At 39.5% G+C, this 23531-nt stretch overlaps 1 protein-coding gene across 1 annotated transcript in view; it reads right to left on the reverse strand.

Annotated features, from left to right (window-relative positions):
- The window catches only part of CSMD1 (CUB and Sushi multiple domains 1), a 2044058-nt gene that overhangs the window by 150252 nt on the left and 1870275 nt on the right, over positions 1-23531 (reverse strand). The window contains exons 42-45 of the mRNA XM_030937494.1: positions 11508-11696; positions 2806-2983; positions 1745-1890; positions 889-969 (exon numbers count right to left, since the gene is read on the reverse strand). Coding sequence (XP_030793354.1) covers positions 889-969; positions 1745-1890; positions 2806-2983; positions 11508-11696 — 594 coding nt within the window. The remainder of the gene's footprint in view (positions 1-888; positions 970-1744; positions 1891-2805; positions 2984-11507; positions 11697-23531) is intronic.

The raw sequence follows: 23531 nt of genomic DNA on the forward strand, positions 1-23531 counted from the left end.
CTATTAAGCTTAGCCGATATTAGTACTGAAATGATGGGCCAGCTTTTCCTCCTTGACTGATGCATTCATGTTGGTTCCCCTTCCCCAGTGATTGCAGATGGGAAAAAAAAAAAAAAAAAAAAAAAAAAGAAAAACAGATGCTATGGTTTAAGCAAGATTGTAGAATCAAATGACTTTACAGCATCCATGGAGACTCATCTCTGACCTTGGCCTACTTAGCACAATGTTCCAATTAAGTAAGCCAGGGTGAGGACAGCAGAAATCAGGTCACATGGTTTGACCAGCGGTCTGAAACACAGGGCAGAGTTTTATAATTGGGGCTGAAAAATCCTGGGTTACAATAATTATACTATAAACATATGCCATCACTGCCTTCTCAGTATGACCAGAAGAGTATTTAATAAATTAGATCATTAATATAAAATGATAAAGCAGAAATCCTAAATATCACTAAATAGTTTCTCTTATTATATCCCAGTTTCAAGGAAATGTCAATGTTATGTAATCATCCTTTTAGCCACGAATGATTAAGATTTTTCTCAAGTGCATGAATGCGTCCCCCTAACCAAATACAGATACCTGCCCACGTCTGTCTAGCAAATACGATTAGCAAATGTTGTAGAGGAAAAAAATGTTCAAACTGAATCAAAATTCAAACGGCAAAACAAAAAAAAAATCATGGTAATGAAGAAGGACAGATATTTTCTATTTGATACATGACCTCTGCATAAGTTCTCAGCAATACTTTAAGGATAGTTTGCTTTTTGTTTTCATTTTTGTTTCTCTGACAAATTACTCATTAACTTGTCTGAGTAATGATTACAATGAGAAGTGGGTGTAAAAAAATGTCGTGTTGAGTTCATGGTATTGTATTGAAGAAAATATTACCTATTTCAAAATCATCATCCTCAGTAAGCATTTCTGCCTGTGGAACCGCTGGGGGAGGTTGACATTTCTTGAGCTGAAATGCTAAATGATTAATGGAAAGAACAATAATTGCAATTACACTTGCTGAATAAAAACAACTATTAACAAAAATTCACCTGACAGTTGTTATAATGCTTAAGTATACTGACTGAAATGTCTATATTCATGAATCATAGTTTTATGAAATTCCCAAGCTTCAAATGTTCATATTATTATTTAATGCCAAAAAATAGTTAAAGCCCAAGGAAAAAAGTGTACAATTATTTTTTAAAGTATAGCATTTAAATAAACACACTTTACAGATGTTTGGAATTCTGCAAGAAGAATGACTCAACAGTCAACCTGACTCCCTGTCCATGTTTAGATTTGCTAACATCTGCCCTGTCCCTTGTCCCAAGGAATTCTGTGGGTGGCAGTGTTCGTGCGAGATAAGCGATTGATTGATAGATTTCCTGCATATCATTTAGAGTGCATTCCCAGGATTATTGGAGGTTTGCTTTCACACCATTTATAGTTACATGACATTTGCTATAACATCTTATCCTGAGACAGGGATGAGTAAATCTATAAAAGGTACCAAATCTCTTTCAAGGGTCTTCATCTCAGAGCTTCACTTAGGATACATGTATCTTGGAATAAATCCAAGCTTATTATGATGTGAAATAATAAAGATATCATTAAACAAAAAAAGGACCACAGGAAACAGTGGCCTCCAATGCAAGAGAATCATATATGCCCTCGGCTGAGTCAAGAAACTTCAGCAGGAAACACCACATGGAATTCTCAGTCTTAATTACCGGAGTGAAAATCAACTGACCGTGGAAATTGAGGACAAAGAAGCCTCCATTTGAAAAGTCGCTGTGGAACTTGAGCAAGACTTGGTTGGTGGAACTATATGCTGTTTCGAGGGCTGTGTTGCCACTGAAAACTCCCAGCTGGGGTGAGTTCTGATCGGGACCGTCCCTAGAAAGACAGAAAGAGGCGGCCGTCTAAGTATATTTACTTCTGAGTGAGATTAATGGAAACTTTGGCTAATGAATTAATTTTTTTTATAAAAGCAATAAAACATATCCATTCTCTGGATACTGTGTTTGTAAACATCAAGATGTTGAATTTCCACAAAGTTGAGGAACCCTCCAGTCTCTGTCTTTCATTAGTGTTCAGCAGGCGCTCGGCACTGGTCAAATGTCAACAGCAGCACGCCTTTCCTCATCCATGTTGCATGATTTTTGTCATTGTTTCATCAAGCATATAGGGAGTTTTGTAAGCATTCTTTCTTTTGCCAGAAAGAGGTAAAACTGGCCAGTCACGGTGGCTCTCACCTTGAATCCCAGCATTTTGGGAGGACGAGGTGGACAGATCACCTGAGGTCAGGAGTTCGAGACCAGCCTGGCCAGCATGGTCTTCTGCTTCTACTTGCCCTGGCCACTGGCTTCTGCTCCTGCTTCCACTGTGGGCTCCGACAAGAGTGCAGCCACACCACACACAACATGCACACACACACAGACACCACACACACAAACACACATATAAGCCACACACAGACATATACAAGCCACACACACCACACATACACACCCATAGAGACACACATCACACACAGATACACCCCACACACACCCACAAACACACATCCTCTACACACACACACAGATACAGACAAATAGACATAATTCTGCCTATTTCTACCATGCAGCAAAACCCACATGTACTATGTGAAATTGATTCACTATATCTCTGGATTTCGTTGGTGAATTTCTTCTCTAGTATCTAAGAAGTTTATTCTAAATATGTGCCCTGTATATAAATGGCATATGTATGCTAAGTCAGAATTGTTTATCATGATTACAGATATTTTGACTTGAGAGGTTCTCATACCAAACAGCAATGTAATCGTTCACAGCTTCCGTCTGTAACAGGGTGAAGTTGATGTAAACTCCATGCCCGGGAGGCACGGTAACGAGCCAAATGCAGTCCTTCAGGATCGGATACTCATCAGGAAAGCCAGGGGAGTAGATGGTGCCATTCTGAGAAGTTACGTTGTACCCACAAGGGGCTGCAAAGGAAGCCAAGAAAAAACAAATGCCATACAGCTGATTTTAGAAAGTAGAAAGCTAAATATTTGACTCCAAAGTACCTTAGCCAACATTTTTCCTGAAGGGAAATAAGTGAGAAATATTTCTGAATGACCATTTTGTCAAAATTACTCCCCTAATATTTGAAGAACTTAGAAGAATTATATGTCTAAGCTAAATTATCTCAGTTTTATTTAATATATTCTCCATATCTTCAAAATTCCTTTAGGACAAATTTATTCTTCTATGACTCAAATAAAATCCTTAGTTATCACCTGTGACCTGCTGACAACCCAGTTGAGTGTCCAGCACAGTGAATTATGGGGAAAGTATTCATAAATATGTAACTGCTTTTTCTAACTCACACTGCTAGACCCTATTTATAAGCCGTCTGAAACAGTTTTATCTAAGTCTATTTGCCTTAAAACAAAAACATTATCAATTCTTTACTTATCTTACTTCTTCAGATATATACCCGAAGAAGTAAGATAATGTAATGTAAGATTATGTAAGTGATGTTTTATGGAAGCATTTCCAGTTTTTACAAGTGTTCAACAACTTGAAGAACTACCACAATACCCAATTTATTTTCATTTTTGTTAAGAAATGTATATTTATTATTGGTAATTATTTTATTTATGGAAAACGACATGTCCAAGTACTAATGGAATAACCTGAAATATAGTCTGTAATTCAAACATAGTGCATCAAAGTCATAAAACTTTGAACCTTGAAATCAAACCAACAGCTAAGAGGTGTGAGATGAGTGTTCACAACTCTCTTGAACCTTGAAGGGCTGCCGAAGACGGTACAGAATTTAGGTGGAGGAAAAAGGCCCAAATACACAAACAGATAAACAAAAGAAAAGTTTAATAACAAGTGAGAATATACCGTGAGGCAGGATATGATACGTTGCTGAACCGCGCAGATGTGTATTGATTTGAAAAGAACATTGGATTGAACCTGGCTGGAGTTTTGGGTCCTTTCATCAGAAGAAAGGACTACAGGTAGACACTATTTTAGAAGTTTTACAGCATCATTATTACTAAGTGAGGTTTGGAGTCACACAAACCTGGATTGTAAGCTGGAGAAGCAAATTACCCCTGGGAGCCTCCATTTCTGTAAATTCTATGAGGTCAGGGTCTGGGACACTCCTGATACTTGTCATCTGTAACATGGGACCATACGCAGGGCACGGTGGCTCACTCCTGTAATCCCAGCATTTTGGGAGACTGAGGTGGGTGGATCACCTTAGGTCAGGAGTTCAAGACCAGCCTGGCTAACATGGTGAAACCCCAACGCTACTAAAAATACAAAAATTAGCTGGGCGTGGTGGTGCACACCTGTAATCCCAGGTACTTAGGGGGCTGAGGCAGGAGAATTGCTTCAATCTGGGAGGTGCAGGTTGCAGTAAGCCAAGATTGTGCCATTGCACTCCAGCCTGGGTGACAGAGAGAGTCTCTGTCTCTAATAATAATTAATAATAATAATAATGGGACTATAAACCATGCTGGCCCCATAACAAGCTACTTTGGTCTCCTGTTGGCAGTGCACTTTTCCTCCCTCCAGATGTCGAGGGAGTGTTCACATGCCTTTCTTCTATTTTCTGCCAAGGCAAATTTGTCTCTTCCTTCAAAACTCAATGCCTTGTCACTGCCTCCTTAAAGTCTTTCCTGGTTGCTCTGGCTCTAGAGGTCCAGTATCTGCTCATAGACCACACAGCTCCCATGAGACTGTCAGCCTCTAGGAGACAGGGTCTGCGTCTCCTCCTCCCACCCCAGCCGCTACTTCCTTTCATCAGTCCCTATTGTCTAGCTAGGATCATGATAAACAAATTGATGAACTGATGAATTAGAGAATAACCAGAAAGCACTTTAATAGTAAACTCATGAAACCAATTAGGCTGAAACCCTTTACGAGTGACTCCATGCTATTAATTTAATGTGGACTTACAATGCTAAGGTTTCCCTTCTAGTTGAATCTTGAAGTTATCTAACCACATTATAGATAGTAGCACCCTTCCTGTTGGGAAAACAAAACAAAAAGCCATCGTTTCCACCTCTTAAAGGGTAAAAGAAATGAGGTGGTGATTTTCCTGGTAGAACACCTTCCTGATTCCAATATTCTTTATGCCACTGAATAGCTCTATGACATTGAGCAAGTCAGTGATTCTTGCCATGATTTATCTATGAAATCCAAATAACAAATCTTTTCAATCACTCACTCAACAAGTATCTACTGAGAGTGGATTATGTACCAGAAAGGGTGCTTGGGGCTGGAGATGCCATAGTGAACCGTGGTGACCCTGTTGCTGCCTTTGTAAAAAGCTTACTGAACGGTGATGAAGAGAGATACTAAGCAAACACTACAGAAGTTTAAAATTCAACGGGTGCAAGTGCTGTGAAGGAAAAGAAGAGACGCCCATCATCACATAAGATAATAATATTCTATCCGTGAGCACACAAAATTCTCTCAAAGCAAAATCCTGTTGCCCTCCCACTGGGTAGTCTAGAGATGAAAAAAAGAAGACCCTAAAAAAACTGGAGTCAAAATTTCCCCTCTCCTTTTCCCTGGCCTGATCTTTATCTAGTTCCAGAAAGTCTTTAGCCTCCCTGTAGTGGCATCAAAGGCATGCTTGCATTTCCCCGAGTGGTGGCGTCTCACTGAGCTCCGCAGAGACGCGGGCCTGTGATCTGCCTCTGCAGGAAGTGTGCGTGTCTCGGCAGGAAGCGCAGCCCCCCTGCCTTCCTTTCCCTGGAGGCGGGGTTCAAAGTGGAGTCTGGAGTGAGATGAAGGAGGAAGCTCTGCGTGGAACACAGCAGGTACCTCCCAGCTCCTCACCTGTCTGCCTGGGAGACTCTGGTCCAAGCCTGACCAGGAAGACAAGCAGCTGACCATGGCATCAGCAACTGAAAGAGATGGAGAGGCCACACTCCTTCCACTCTCGGGAGCCATGGAGTAAAGAGATGTGCACGCATTTCCGTGCTCATGAATACCCAGATGTTCACGTGGGAGAGAGCATTGCTGTGCAAGGCAGTGAAGGAGGGAATTGCTGAAGCTGTTTGCTCATGTATTTTTCCGGAGAGTAAGCACATAAAGATAACAAAGCAGCATATTTTGATCCAATTCTATAGCCAGCAGTCGCTGTGTTCAAAGTGATGGCGGTGATGTCTAACTTGAATGTCACGCCCAATGGCAAACTTGCCCAGGTACCCTGGCGCCACTGACCTCCCCCACAGCACCACTCTCTACCATTGCCTCAAATACCACCGAGGCTTCCCTTCGTTAATTGACATCCCTGAGAAGTGGGAAGGGGGGACTTTTGGTGGTTAACACACAAAAGTGATGGGTATATGTGACTGACTCCTGCTCAGGTGTGAAGCCAGAGCTAGAAGATGCCAGAAAATCAACTGGTGGGCTGGCACACATTGGCAAAGGAGGGCGGAGGTACAAGGAAACATCTCTTTATTGTGCTACCTTTTCCTCTCTTTATGCAATGTGACTTTCTGTGAAGAGAGATGGATAGGGCATATTAAGTGATGTTACATCAAATTAAAATTAAAACAGGCTGGCCCATGTTGTGGTCATAGCTATAATTCCAGCACTTTGGTAGGCTGAGGCAGGAGGATCATTTGAGCCCAGGAGTTCGAGACTAGTCTGGGCAATACAGGGGGATCCCATCTATAAAAAAACAACAATAATTTTTTTTTTAATTAGTCATGCATGGGAGCACATGCCTATAGTTCCAGCCACTTGGGAGGCTGAAGTGGGAGGACTGCTTGAGCCTGGCAGGTCTATGCTACAGTGAGCAGTGATTGAACTACTGCACTCCAGCCTGGGCAACAGACTGAGACCCCATCTCAAATAAATAAAGTAAAAACAGAGTAATTTAAATTTTAAAACCTTGAATGTTTGCTAAGAGGCTTATCATTTATAGATACTATAAATTTTTCTCTAGAATTATGTTAAGTTTTTTGCCTAAACATTAAGAATATGAAAGAAATTCCATATTAAAAAACTAATAAATATACCTGGCATAAATATTAATATAAAATATAGTAAATGTTATAATAAATATAAATATATACATAAATATTTATTAATATAAAAATATCCTCTTTTTTTTTTTTTCTTTTTGAGGCGGAGTCTTGCTCTGTCACCCAGGCTGGAGTGCAGTGGCCGGATCTCAGCTCACTGCAAGCTCCCCCTCCCGGGTTCCTGCCATTCTCCTGCCTCAGCCTCCCAAGTAGCTGGGACTACAGGCACCCGCCACCTCGCCCGGCTAGTTTTTTGTATTTTTAGTAGAGACGGGGTTTCACTGTGTTCACCAGGATGGTCTCGATCTCCTGACCTTGTGATCTGCCCGTCTCGGCCTCCCAAAGTGCTGGGATTACAGGCTTGAGCCACCGCGCCCGGCCAAAATATCCTGACTCTTAATATATCCAGATACTGAAAGCTTAATCTCCCCTAGCGTGTAGGGCACCAGAGTTATTTCTGCCATCATTTTTCTTCCTTCTCTTACTCTGGTTTCCTTAGAGGCATTTTCAGATAGGAAGCCAGAATGCACTCTGTCTTGGAAATTGTCGTTTGGTAATAGAAATTTTAAAAACTGTATTTGTGAAGGTAAGTAAGAAAAATAAAGAGACAGGGTTGCATTCTTTACAGTTATTTTTATTCTCTATTACTGGGAAAGATTATTTTCTGTATTTACCAATCAACTTGGTAAGCCTTAATTTCAAAAAGTATGTATGTAATAATACATTGTTTAGCTGGTTGCATTTCTCATGTCAATTTTGCAATAAAATTGTTTTCTGCTTACAAAATCTGTCAAATTCAAAGAAGCTGCTAACATACCTACCACAATATATTACTTACACTAATAATTATCTCCGTCTATGCAGTTCCCCACTATGCCCACACTAATGCATGTAAGTCAAGTTTGTTATGAGTGTTTAAGATTTTTTTATACCTAAAAGTATACTTTTATGCATAAACATTTCAGTTTCTTAAACATATTTTAACAATTATAACCCCATTTTTTTTTCTTTTTTTGAGATGGAGTTTTGCTCTTGTCACCCAGGTTGGAGTGCAATGGCGCTATCTTAGCTCACTGCAACCTCCACCTTCCGGGTTCAAGCGGTTCTCCTGACTCAGCCTCCCAGGTAGCTGGGTGCCCGCCACCACGCCTGGCTAATTTTTCTATTTTTAGTAGAGTTGGGGCTTTGCCATGTTGGCCAGGCTGTTCTCAAACTCCTGACCTCAAGTGATCCACCCACCTCGGTCTCCCAAAGTGTTGGGATTACAGGCGTGAGCCACTGCACCCGGCCTCTATAACCTTTTTTTTTTTTTTTAACTGAGACTTCTGTGTAATTATGTTACTGACAGAAAAATAATGTCTTGAATTTCTCAGGTAACTTTCAGAGACATTTTCTTTCATTTGTTTATTTTCATAGATATCATACTTTCAGACCACAGTTTTTCAGATAAATTTATACTGTATTAATTTCACGTAATAGATTCTTATGTAGCTTAACATGTATTTTCAGTATGTAAATACAAATTGATTTCATATATACTTGTGAAGACTGATGCCTTAGGATTTAGAATTATTTTATTAATTATCTAAACTGGTCAATTTTTAATAAAGACATCGAGAAGTTGTTTAAAGTGTCTCCGTTTTTTCTCAAGTTCTTTTGAAGTCTACAGGGCTGGACCTTTGAAGATGGTTTTTCAGTACACTCGACCTATATAGCAACCATTGATCTGAAATGATAAACCACTGTCAATTAATAAAATATACATGTTACATGAAGATACTGGGTTGTCAGCAGTGTTTACTGCTGTCTCTGGGGAAGACTTAAGTGCCATATAACTGTACCCAATAGGCATTTGAACAACCTCCTCATTCTTATGAAACAATGACTTCCTTAAGAAATATAAACTTTCACAAGTAAAGCACCTTTTGTGTTAAATAACAGCTTTTTTTTTAATATGAAAAGGATACTAAATACACATTAGATGGTTCTTAGAAAATCCTTTATATAGGTCCTCTAATTTCTTTCAATATTTATGATCAACTTTTACATGAATCCTGCGTTTCAGTTTTTTAATTTGGTTTATAAGTATTAGTAAAAATAGAAATATAATAGTACAAATGCTTGTTTAGTAAAGAACTTGGCATGGACCTGAGAGATCTGGCCTTTGCGCTCACTCCTGGGAGGCGTCTTTGTGGAGTATGTAATTGTTCCGATCTAGCAATGCCAGGTGGGAGCTGGCTACACAAGAAAAACCAACCATGTGGCTTAGGCCGGGGCATGTGGGGCACAGCTGTCTACCTGGAGGCTAAAATCTGCCATTGGACATTCAATCCCTCAGTCCTGCCTACAAAGCAGAGCCCCGCTAGAAACCTCAAAACTCAGACCCGAGGAGGTGACCAGGGTGATGGTCTTCTGCCTGTGGTCACATGGGGTTTCTGAGAGAGCGAGACATCCTCCTGGACTCTGCCACACGTGTCTTTTCCCTGGAAGATACTGACATATCCCCTCCCTGTTAAAACCACAATGATGAGCATGACAGTTTTAGAGACGTCTCTGAGTTCTTCTAATGGAGAATGAAGCCTCAGGCGGGTTTTGGGAGTCTCAAGGGCTTTAGGCTTTAAACTCATCCAGAGTTTAGCTAATTCTGGATGGTGTTACATACCATGTTAGAATTAGGAAAGGTGGCATCACTTTAAATTCTATCAAAAAAGGTAGATTTTGTTATTTTCACACTGACAAAATAATTCTAAGCCAGAGCAGTTATTTCCATATTGAAAAACTAAGCTTGAGAAGCAATAAAATTAAATTAGATACTTAATTGTAGTTTTTTAATATCAAGCCAGAGCGTCTACCATTTACATATGAATTCAAAGTCTTCACACCAAACTTGCAAATAAGAAGAGGTTTCAATCCTGATAATTTCAAAGGAATTTATACATATATATGAGTTTCTAGAATGGAAAGTGGACTTAAAGATTTAAAGAATGTTTTAATGAAAAATAGCCCAGATAGGTTACTGCTATCCTTATTTTATAAAATTAATTTTAAGTGCTATTTTATATGTAATTAAATAAATATTAGATTAAGATAAAATACTTTTAAAATATGACTAAAGAATTGTTTGCAGCTTTTTATTTTATTTATTTATTTATTTATTTTTTGAGACGGAGTCTCGCACTGCCGCCCAGGCTGGAGTGAGTGGCGTGATCTCAGCTCACTGCAAGCTCCACCTCCCGGGTTCCCGCCATTCTCCTGCCTCAGCCTCCTGACTAGCTGGGACTACAGGCGCCGCCACGACGCCCAGCTAAATTTTGTATTTTTAATAGAGATGGGGTTTCACCGTGTTAACTAGGATGGTCTCAAACTCCTGACCTCGTGATCCGCCTGCCTTGGACTCCCGAAGTGTGTTTGTAGTTATTTTTATAATAATATAGAATAGGTAAATATGGGTAAAAACTGTGATTTAAAAAGTCTATTGATGTGCTTCTTTTACTTCTTCAGTAGAAATTAAAGCATGGCCAGATGTCTTTCCCTTTTCCCCACAGGATAGAAGTGTTTAGTATTTCAAAGGTCCACGGAGTTGGTAATTTCATTATTTTTTCATTCAAAGGCCCTGAATGCATAGTGTTAGAATGTCGGGTTTACAGTAAATTTTCTATTACATATGCATTCTTCCTAAACATCGTATGGATCTATTATTTTAATTTGATATTGAAAAAATATCAAAGTCATCATAAAAATTAGGCAGTCACACAGAAGCATTGAAGTCAGGACTCCTGCTCAGGAAAGGACAGCTAAAGAGACCAGGTCTTCTGTTGCACCATTGAACAAGAACCTGCCTCCAACCTCTCCTGAGAACCCCTCCTCCTACACTATCAGACCACTCTACTGTTTTCTCCCAAGACTGCATCTACACTGCGCTTTTTCTGACACAGTTTCTTCTACCTCGAGTGTTCCACCTCCAAGTAGCAAAATGCTATGTACCTTTCAAGGCCCACTACAAAAATGAGTTCATTTTTCTGAAATGCAAAAGCAATATATAATTATTATAAAAGCTAAACAAAAATAAATACCAAGGATCAAATTAATAAGTATCCTTTTTCCCTCTGGTCCGACAATTTGATATAACCACTGTAAAGCTGTACGCTGCTGATTTCACGGAGATTTCCCTGATGGCTTGCCAAGCCTGTGCCATCTCCTTACCTGCAGCTGAGTATAACATTCCTCTTGTGTTTCCTATTTTGCTATCCTTATAATTTCCTTGGCAACAAGGTTTTTTTTTTTACTTTTAACTTACTAGTATATGACATATTCCTTAAATATTAAGTAGAGCGAGTAAAACATAATAGATTCTCAACAAATATTTATTGAATACATTAATAAATTATTGGATATGTTCATTTAATATTTAATGTGTTATTATGCCCATGAAACATTAAATTGCCCCCAAGCGAAATGATGAACTTACCATCACATCTTGGAAAAGGGTAGTTCCAGTTTCTGTTGATCCCGTGCTGACAAGTGAGGACAGGATGGCCTATTAGAATGTACCCAGGATAACACTCGAAAGATATCGATTGCCCCACACTGTAATCCGAGTTGATCATGTACCCATTCTGAAATGGGGGTGGATCTGGACAGTTCTGTAATTCATAGGCTGAAAGAAACAAATAGACAAAATAAAGCGTGTATTTGAGGGGTTAAATTACTCTGGAATTTGAAGGAGGAGTGTCATCATATGTAGCTGCTTAAGATGAAGTTGTTGGATATAAGTTTAATAATGTATATTTTCTAAGGAGTCCGTTGCCATCCAGTCCAATATAGTTGCTATTGGTAGGAGTAGAATTATAACCATATGCATTTCATAAAACAGTGTGTCCTTTTAAAGGAAGGTAGCATATACCAAAAATAAATTTGATAATCTTTACTTTGGAAAAAAGGCATATGATGTAAATTATTTAAGAAAGTAATACAAGCCAGGCGTGGTGGCTCACGCCTGTAATCCCAGCACTTTGGGAGGCCGAGGTGGGTGGATCATGAGGTCAGGAGATCAAGACCATGCTGGCTAACACGGTGAAACCCCGTGTCTACTAAAAATACAGAAAGTTAGCCAGGTGTGCGGTGGGCACCTGTAGTCCCAGCTACTCGGGAGGCTGAGGCAGGAGAATGGCATGAACCTGGCTGCAGTGAGCTGAGATCATGCCACTGCACTCCAGCCTGGGAGACAGAGCGAGACTTCGTCCCCCCCCCCCAAAAAAAATGTAATACAAATAATAATAAAAGGGGCCCACAAAGAATGTTGGGTGAACATGTACCTAATAATTCCATTTTAAACAGGAAATATACTACCAGTCTAAGTACTCCTGACTGGGAAATATGTCATTGTTTTGTTTAACTAACTGTTTAATACAAATATAATAGGAAAATCCATTCCAGTCTCTTTAGTCTTTTTCTAAAACAAAACAAAACAAAACAAAACTGTATAATCCCTAAGCTGGCAACTACTGTCAGTATAATTTTTTATAACATGATTTATTGTGCTTTATCATTCTGTCTTTTATGTTCCCTAGAATAAACTCTAGGTAAGACAAGAGATAATCAATGTCTGCAGTCTGTGTGGTTTAAACATTTACTCATTAATTAGTAAGAAGTAACTAATCCATAAATTAGGTGTCATCTGATACTGTAATCTTAAAGCTAAATGAGCCATTGTGCAGACTCCTCTCGCCCACTCTGTTGAAGACGGTGTGAGTGCTCGAAGCAGCAGAAGCCCTCTCTAGCATCTCTGAATGTTTAGGCACAGCTTTATCCATAAAGGTAGTTCCCATTAGACTGGGAACCTGCTCCTAACACAGCAGCAAAACCATACTGCGTAGCACCAGTTCTGGGAGAACCTCCTCCCTGTCATGTAATTCTGCTGAAATCAACCCTCAGTGCCAGGCAACACAATGAGTTTTTAAAGAGCATGAGGTCACCGGTCATTGTCCTCACAATCAACTGAAAATCAAGTCATAAAATAAAGGCTTCGAGATTCTGCAGAGGAACTTTTCCTGTGCAGAATGAAGTGAAATGGAAATTTCAATTTTATATGTAAATTCCTTAACCATTGACAATATTGGAGTGAGCCTGTAGCTCTGAAACTTGTAAATAAATGCTGGAAAATCAAACAATATATTATTATGACAGGTGTTTCCCAGAATTCTAGACTTTTTTTTTTTTTTTTTTTTTTTTTTTGAGACGGAGTCTGGCTCTGTCGCCCAGGCTGCAGTGCAGTGGCCGGATCTTAGCTCACTGCAAGCTCCGCCTCCCGGGTTTATTCCATTCTCCTGCCTCACCCTCCCGAGTAACTGGGACTACAGGCGCCCGCCACGTCGCCCGGTTAGTTTTTTGTGTTTTTTAGTAGAGACAGGGTTTCACCGTGTTAACCAGGATGGTCCTGATCTCCTGACCTCGTGATCCGCCCGTCTCGGCCTCCCAAAGTGCTGGGATTACAGGCTTGAGCCACCGCGCCCGGCCAAATTCTAGACTTTTTTGTTTCTGTGTTCAGGACCCGGAAAAAATAGGGGTGGGCAGGAAGAAAGACAGGACGGGGCGGAGGGGCCACCAAATGGGGAATGGGAACACAGAGGGCATGATGTGGGTTTACTCAGATATTAAAGAGACAGGTAAGGCTCAGAATATGAATCAGTCTGTGTTTTATATTAAAGCGATTGGATACCACCATAAAGATTAAGTGAGAACATATGGAAGATAGCAACTAGGCAATGTACGATGTGGGCCTGCACCGTGACCTTGGCGTTCGCAAGATTAATGTAAGTGCTGTTTGGAGTTGTCTTCATTAACATTTGCCAAATATTAAGCATTCCATGGAGCCATGAGGTTTCATTATTATCCATAGCTTTTTCCTATTTAATAAACTAATGAAATGGCATCATTTCCTCTTTAAAATAGCAATATACAGGCTGGGCTCTGTGGCTCACGCTTGTAATCCCAGCATTTTGGGAGACCAAGGCGGGCGGATCAGGAGGTCAAGAAATCGAGACTAGCCTGACCAACATCGTGAAACCCCGTCTCTATGAAAAATACAAAACTTAGCCAGGAGTGGTGATTGGGCACTTGTAATCCCAGTTACTTGGGAGGCTGAGGCAGGAGAATCTCTTAAACCCAGGAGGCGAAGGTTGCAGTGAGCCGAGGTCAGGCCACTGCACTCCAGCCTGGCAACAGAGTGAGACTCCATCTCAAATAAATAAACAATATGCAATGCTAGTGAGTCAGTTGAGTAACTAAATGATGGCAACATTATTTGCCACAACTGTTTGGGAAAGTCATTGGAATACAGCCACAAAAAATCAATTATAACTTTAAACCTAGTAATACATTTACAGAAATCTCTATTATGAGCATGATTTCCAAGAAGAAAAAGGTAAATGTTTAAAGGTGTTCATTGCAGCATTAGTTACACTACAGAAATCCAAATGACTAAACAACAACAAAAAAAAAAATAGGGAGAGACTCATAAATGCCAGCAATTAAATGTCATATCATTCAATAGCCACAGATTGTAGAGATTTCTGTGTATTTATTTATATTTTCAATATTATAAGTATACTATGCAGTTGACAACAGGATCCTATCGTTAAGCCCTGACTATAATCAGCAGGTTACAAAAATCCTTTATTTCACTTTTCAGCATCCCTTGGTTTTAATTATTTTTATTTATGCAATGATATATCTCTGAACAAGAGTCAGAGAAGCAGCAGAAAAATGATTGAGAACAAGAAAAATCGAGATCAGAGGACACACAGTGGCAAAAGTATCTTGAGATAATCCCTGGCATTGGCTCCCCCAGGGACGAGAACTGGGAAGAACACGACGTGAGACAAATTCCTCCCAGAGTGGGAGAGGAGGAAACTTCATCTAGGGGGAAGCACTGGACAATCTCTGAAACCCAGAACCCCACTGGATTATGTTGCTCATTACTTACAGGGCCTTGGGGGCTCCCTAAGAGCTCCAGACATCACCTCTTGTACCTACTATCTAAAGATGTATAGGGCTGGGAGCAGTGGCTCATGCCTGTGATCCCAGCTACTAGGGAGGCTGGGGCAGGAGGATTGCTTAAGACCAGGAGTTGAAGACTGCAGTGAGCTATGATCATACCACTGCACTCCAGCCTGGGTGACAGAGCAAGATTCTGTCTCTTAAAAACCAACCAACCAAACAAACAAACAAAAAACAGATGCAAAGGAGTATTGCCTAATTAACAAGCTTAGGCTGAATATCAAGTAATTTATGTGATAAAACTTAATAAGCTGTCATAAGATTCAAATAAAATTATTACATTTAATTTATAATGCACCTAAATATTATAGAGAATTACCTGTATTTTAGGTTGGTGTGAATGTAATTGCAGTTTTTGCCATACTTTCAATGACAAAAACCTCGGTTACCTTTACACAAACCTAATATATATTGATAATATGAAATTAAAAATAGTTACTGAAAATGAGTATTCTGATTAACTCAATGCTATCTTTGGACATGTAGTCTTTAGAACTCAATATTTACAAGCTTTATTCACAGAAAATCGAGGATAAATTACGAATTTTAGAATGAATGTTTTTACCCCATAAATGTATACAATTATAATTTGCCAATTAAAAATGATATTACTTTAAAAACATCTAATTACAAATAAAAAAAGGCATGAAATGTTCCAGTGCTGCTTTTTGGTAAAGCTACATTATACCACGGAACTACGGAGTGGATACACTCTATAAGGATGCACTATAGATCAATAAATCTTATAAGCACAATTGCTATTAATGAAATTTATGAAAGAAAAAACGTTTTTAACTCACAATTTTGTGAAAATGGAATGTGCAGTTGACATGGTATGGCTGTGTCCCCACCCAAATCTCAGCTTGAATTGTATCTCCCAGAATTCCCACATGTTGTGAATGTGGGAAGGACTCAGGGGGAGGTAACTGCATCATAGGGGCCGATCTATCTCATGCTATTCTCGTGATAGTGAGTAAGTCTCACGAGAGCTGATGGTTTTATCAGGGGCTTCCACTTTTGCATCTTCCTCATTTTCTCTTGCCACCGTCATGTAAGAAGTGCCTTTCACCTCCCACCATGATTCTGAGCCCCCCGCTGCCCCATCCAGCCATGTGGAACTGTAAGTTCAATTTAACCTCTTTTTCTTCCCAGTCTTGGGTATGTCTTTATCAGCAGTGTGAAAACGGACTAATACAACAGTCTACCATACAGTAGCTACATTATATAGAATAGTGTTTCTCAGTTGTTTTTGTGTCTGAAAAGTAGAATATTGGACTGTTAGAATCTTTTACATTGTTCTTGGCTGCAAGGAAAAAGTTCTGCAGGTGTTCGAAGGAAGAATATTCAAACCCCTGTGGAACAATTATGTCTTAAGGATGTAGCTCAAAGGCTAGAGTGGCGTGTCCCTCGTCATTGGTGGTTTTTGTTGTTATCACCTATTTGAAAAACTAGATGCTTAGAAATCTATGCTAATAAATGTAGGGACAGGGAACATTAAAACAGAAAGCCAGGCCAAATCAGCATCTCTCTCTTTCTCTGACACGCACACCCCTCATCTGCATTCCCCCATCATGTGGCTCCCTGGGCCAACCTGTCAAACACACAGCAAGGCCACTGGTGCCTCTGCCAGGGCCCACTCCACGCTGAAGTCCACAAAAACAGCCTTTTCTTGAAAGCCAGTGCCAAATGGCCTAGAAAACATACAGAGCGCATGGAATGCCTCCTCGCAATATTGCTATTTGGACCTAAAATTGCTTTAGAGACCCATGCTTACAAAAAACGAATGAATAATTCCACACTGAGTTTCAACTATCAACACATTTCCTTCTTTATTATTCTCTTTTAGGATGAAATCAGCAATTCATTCTCATTCTTGTTTGACTTTAAATGTAATAAACTCTTGGAAAAATGAGTCCTCCTATATACCAAATATGAATGCTAATAAAACCTTAAGGGAAAAAAAAAAAAAAGACATGAAAAGCGGATTGCTAGTTTCTAGAGGAGGAGAAGCAAATAAAACTAGATTCAATACAACCTAATCTTCATTAGAAGATTTCATCCATGAATTAGCAGTGCCTTGGAAGTATACAAGCCTCAATTATCACAATACAATATTAACAAGTTAATGGCACATAGATACTCCTGGTGAACCTTCACTTAAAACAGTGTTTAACAGAGACACACACATTTACACAAAGGAGTGTTAATAATATGTAAAGCAATGCATTTCCTTAGTTTGTTTGTGTAGTCTGTTGGGTAATTTAAGTATGATTAAGTTCTTTTTTGGGATATGTAAAACCAGTGTTGAAAGCTCTAGCCCTCTTCCGCTCATGAAATTAACCTCTATGACAAACACAAAAATAGGAAATTTGAAGTTGCATTTAATGATTCCAAGCCCAATGGCTGTGGGCTACTCTAACTGTTGAAAAAAATTGTTTGTTTTTTTTTCTTTTCTTAATGACAATAAAATAATTATCCTGTGTGGGTGGGGAAAGCAGATTAGCCTGTGTGGGCAGCGCAGTGGTTTTTATCATTCATTTATTGAGTGAAATAAAAATTATATATTGACAGTGTACTCTGTTATAAACGCTAGTTATAAATGGAAACTAGAAATGGGTCTTACTTTTGTGAATTTAGGCAAACAAACAAAAGCGTAGATGATTGTATAAAAGAATTGTAAGTTGCATAAATTATTATTAAAAAACAGTGGATTGAAATAAAGAAAATATAAAACTTGGTTAAGGTTATGCAGTAGTGGTCAAAATTGTTTTGTTGAAGAAATGACGTTTAAATTAAGATCTAAGTAGTAAAATGGTACAGATCAGGAAAAGACCAAGAAAGGCAGACTTTTCAGCCAGAGGAAATAGTATGTGTTCCAAACCTAGAAAGAGTTCAGTGTCTGGGATAAGGGGAGAGTTTCAGGCAGTAGAGAGATGACCTCTGCAGCCCCGTCTCCCAAAGTGTGTGCCCCTTTTCACACTCTCGCCAACTCCTAAGTGGAGAGGAACTAGTCGTCAAATTGTTCAGACCACAGGATGTTCATTAGAACACACTTTATAAAAGGACATAGACATACTATAAAAACTCAGGACCCATTTTTTCACCTGATAAACCCCATCTGCCAGTCAACATCATAATGATGATGATTATTCAAAGCCCATGACTCATTTCAGAATTATCTCAAGAATTTAAAATGCCAATTAGTTTCTTTTTCTATTGTAAACTATACACTAACGAAGAGTATCACCAAGTAAGAGTATCAGTTACACTAATTTTTGGTCTTTGTTCCAAATGTCTTGTTAAACTGAATACTTCACTACTTAAATATTAATAATGATATTCCCTTCAACTTTTGATATATAAAGTCATATTCTCTATGTTCTCAAATGTCTTTTCCAAACTTGAATTCATTGTCACACTTCACACAATAAGGTATAAAGCACTATATTAGGAATCTGAATGGAAATAACTAGAAAGAAGTCATTAAGATACTTCCTTAGTATGCTGAAAATAGATGTATTTTGGAAGGATCCTGTTGCATCCTGTTTGGTGTGGGTTTCATACTGCCTGTGTTGGCTTCCTGGACATGCCTCTGAAGGACTTGCAATGCATCACAGCGCCAGACTGTACAGGTGTGAGAGAGCGAAGGAGGCCTCAATCTGCTGTCAGAACCCTCATGAAGCATGGCTTTCTTGCTCTGTACCCATCATAAAAGAATTCATCCTCATAAATGGGTTTTAAACGTATAAAAATTTTTAATTTAAGAAGAAAGTCATCAAGTAAGAGAAAAAGAAGAAAGATCACTTCCGTGGAATTTGATAAAGAAGTTATCGTCTAGGGTAAAAGGTGGTAAAAGTCACGATTATCAAACAAATTCTGATTCAGCTGAAGGACATAACTTCTGCATCCCCATACTGGGCAACTCCTAAAGACTTCTGGAGGCATTATCCATTAGTTCTATAAGAGTTGTTGTATTATCTGTCATTAAAAAGTTGAATTAAGCCCAGGCACAGTGGTTCATGCCTGTAATTCCAGCACTTTGGGAGATCGAGGCAGGCAGATCACCTGAGATCAGGAGTTTGAAACCAGCCTGGCCAACATGTTGAAACCCCATCTCTACTAAAATTACTAAAATTAGCCGGGCATGGTGGCGGGTGCCTGTAATCCCAGCTACTCGGGAGGCTGAGGCAGGAGAATTGCTTGAACCCAGGAGGCAGAGCTTGCAGTGAGCCAACATCGCACCACTACACTCCAGCCTGGGTGACAGAGCGAGACTCCATCTCAAAAAAAGAAAACAGTTGAATTAGAAAGAGAATCATCAACACATGAAGAAATCTACCTCGGCAGTACATACATGAGCCTTGAAGTAGCTTTGCAAAATAGGTGAGGCACCCTGGTGTGACCTGAGTTCAGCCTGGTTCTCCCAATATAGGGACCTGAATGTTCCACTTAATCCCAGGAGGCTCATTTATTCATCATGAAAGGAGACTAAATATTCCCATCTATTCAAGGGCCACAGAATTAAATGGGATGATAAATGAAATGAATCACTGTTAGCATATATTAGTTCAGTAAAGCTTAGTCTTGATGGAAAGAATTGTCTAGTTTCTTTGATAAAATATTTCTCATTACTCAAGGCAAAGCCCTCGAGCCACTGCTCTGATGGGCACAGACCAAGGAGGAAGAGGCCACTGCTTCTCGTGGTGGGAATTAGGGTGAATCACTCTAAGACAAGGGTGTTGTTACAGAGAGTAGGGCTGCAGTTTACATCAAGGTGTTCACTGAAGACTTTGAAGCCCCGCTTGAGTCCTCAGCTTCCCTCTCAATGACAAGATCCATCTGGGGTCACAGTAGCATCTCAGCCGTGAATGGTAGTCCACAGAATTTCCCAAGTGCGCACATCCAGAAACTCACCAATTTCCCATATTTATTGACCATTTTAAACTTCTGGGATAGCATATCACTCTTTCTTTATAACCAAGGATATCACCCTGGTTCTCAATTCTAAGACATATTTTCTGCCTAAATATGCTCCATTGGTGGTCTTAACTCCTAGTCCCAGCACCTGTTGATGAAGCCAACCAAACTGCTGCAAAAGTTGTTGTCAGAGTTTTGGGCCTCGCTGAGACTGCAGGCTCATCCATCAGTGCTTCAGGAGGACCAGCCTGCACACGGAAGGTGCTCCCTGCATTGCATGAGAGGCTTGCAGCAAGTGGAATGTGGAAATCTGAAGGGGCCTTCACCTAGGAGATGGGTCTATGGATGCACGCGGAGAACGTCAGCTTTTGTTTCAGAGGAATGGAGGTGAGAGTGTTGCTTTTGCTTTCAGAAAACCCATAAAAGAAGTAGATACCTGAGTTCTGCAGGGAGAACATCGGTCAACAACGAAGATTCAGGTCCTAGTTTCTAAGAGTCTTGTCCACAAACTAAGGGGAATCTTAGCCTTTTCTGTCTTGTACATGGTTGTCCTAGTGGGGGGTGGGGATTGCTACAACCCTTTGTAGTCACTGTTGGAAGTACTTTTACGCAAAAGAGGCATCTTTGTAAAGCCTTAGGTTGAAAGCTCAATTTCACTCACGCAGAGGGGTACAAAAAGAGACTGAGTAAGCCCCCTTGCCCTGTTTCCCTAATTACTCAAAGTCACTCAATCCCCCGTTGAAAGGAAAAGGAATGATGCAGTTTTAGAAGCATATCAACTTTATGTACAAATTATGGTTTGTGTATAAGCAACAATTTGCATGCTCACAAAATTCAGAATGAATTGTTCAGATGCTCATTGTACCTGGAGGTGGTTTAATTGCTTGTTCTTCTAAAGGGGAAAAATTGGTATAACAAACTATAGCCTATTTTCTAAAAAAATCATTTCACATAAAATTCAGCAGTTTTATGATTGTGATGAAGAATAAACAGATTTAACACATCCGATTATCTTTAAAAATGGTGTTTAGCACACATGGCAAAAGGAAGAAGAAAAACAGTGGAAGTTTGAAAATAAAAGACATTTTTACTTCCTATGCCTAAAGCATGTAAAATTATCTTTGAGATATTTGGTATTGAATAATTTTTCTTTCCCAAAGAGTTTATGCATTACAAGGCAGGAATATGCTTTAAAACACAGAAAAGAGAGAGAGGAAGAGACTAAAGAACAAAGGAAGGAAGAGAGGAAGGGAAGGAATGAGAGGGAGGTAGGGAAGGAGGAAGGAATGAAGAAAGTGAGGAAGGAAGGAAGGGGGGAGGGAGGGAGGGGAGGGGAAGGGAGGGACAGAAGAAGGGATGGAGGGAGGGAGGGACTTAACTTCTCCAAATGGCAGACTGCAAAACCTAAAAGAAAAGCAAGTCATTAAAATGCTTAACATGTCAAAATTCTTGCGAGTATTATGAAAATCTAAGTAGCAGTAAGCCCAAGGAAATACAACAAAAGTAGGCCGGGCGCAGTGGCTCAAGCCTGTAATCTCAGCACTTTGGGAGGCCAAGACGGGCGGATCACGAGGTCACGAGATCAAGATCATCCTGGCTAACACGGTGAAACCCCATCTCTACTAAAAAATACAAAAAACTAGCCGGGCGAGGTGGTGGGTGCCTGTAGTCCCAGCTACAGGCTGAGGCAGGAGAATGGCCTGAACCTGGGAGGCGGAGCTTGCAGTGAGCTGAGATCTGGTCACTGCACTCCAGCCTGGGTGACAGAGTGAGACTCTGTCTCAAAAAAAAAAAAAAAAAAAAAAAAAACAAAAGTAAAATAACATAGAGATTTTATCTTTTATAAAGGAATCCTTTGTTTGGATCTGAAAAAATAACTATTATTCACATCAAGTGTTTAAATCATAAGTGTAATGAAACCATGCAGTCATCCCTCTGATATCTGTTATATTTTCCTGCTAATATCTAGTTAGTTGATAAATAGCTTCATGCTATTGTCAGTTTTTCAGTTCTTGACTTAGAAATAGAGTGCATGGCTTGATTTTACCAAAGTTCTTGATAAGTCATTTAACTTCAAGACAGCTACATCTATAGTAACATCTCTGACCTTTACATGGTCATAAATAAATGACAAACTTTAAGAATAAGGTGTACAGCACAGACATCATTGAAAATGACAAGAATTCTCTGTATGATTTATGCATCTTCTTAGGAGTTATTAATTATAATCTTAGCTTCTAAATCTCAAGTAGAACCTAGGAATGTTTATTTGACTTACATATCAGAGTTAAGTGTCATCTTATCAATTTATCAATTTTATAAAATGGCAAACACCAATAAACTATCTAATTAAGTGTCACCTCTGTCAGATATGATACCCTACAAGAAAATAAAATAGCTCAAATTCATGTTCTCGTTTCTTTATATTATTTATTTTTATATCTCAGTGATAGAAAATTAATTGCCTACAATTAAAAAAAACGTTGTTTCAAGTTTTTGTTTTATTTATTGAAAGTCCTTTCTTCTGCTTGACACCTGGCCTGGAATGGGGTATCCAAGACATGGGAAAGCAGGATCAATGTTTCCAGATTCTGTTATTGCAAGAGAAAAAGGGAAAGCAGATTTAAGGGTATCTCACAAATCCTTTAAAAGCTGCATGACAAACAATTCTAGCCTGGAGTTAGGTGTCAAGCAAATAAAACACTTGCTTAGCCAACCAGATGCTTGACCTAGGAGAGGACTCACACTTTCTAATGCCCAAAGGCCATACAGTCAACTTCAATGAGCAAGCCAGGAAGAAACTAGAGGAGGCCCTGAAGTCATGACCGCCCACTCTGCCAGGGTTCTCTCCTACGTGGGAATGCAGGACAAATATTTCCAAATTCTGCTATTGTCAGAAAAAAGGGAAAGTGGATTTATGGGCATCTCACAAATTATGTAACATGGAATTCTCAATACTGATAACTGATTTTTGTAAATATTAAATATTTTGTGAGCCAACCAAAGCAATTGTCTGACCTGTGGTCTAGATGATTCCTGCATGGGCTTTTTGCAGGTTTGCTTGTTTATTTATAGACCATTATTATAGATTGAAATAATTGGTAGCTTTTGGAACTACATACACACGGCCTTAATAACCTTACCTGTAAAATATCAAGAGTAAAACACAACAAATCCATTAAAAAACAAAACAAAACAAAACAAAACAAACATGGAGCTGGGTCAGGTGCTGTGGCTCATGCCTGTAATCTCAGCAGTTTGGGAGGCTGAGGCAGGCAGATCACTTGAGGTCAGGAGTTCAAGACCAGACTGCCCAAGATGGTGAAACCCTATCTCTACTAAAAATACAAAAATTAGCTGGGCATGTTGACACACACCTGTAATCCCAGCTACTCAGGATGGGAGAATCGCTTGAGCCTGGGAGGTAGAGGGTGCAGTGAGTCGAGATTGCGCCACCACACTCCAGCCTGGATAACAGAGCAAGACTCTGTCTCAAAAACAAAAAAATAACAAACCA

This window comes from Rhinopithecus roxellana, chromosome 9 (assembly GCF_007565055.1).
Source record: "Rhinopithecus roxellana isolate Shanxi Qingling chromosome 9, ASM756505v1, whole genome shotgun sequence".
Lineage (NCBI taxonomy): Eukaryota > Metazoa > Chordata > Mammalia > Primates > Cercopithecidae > Rhinopithecus > Rhinopithecus roxellana.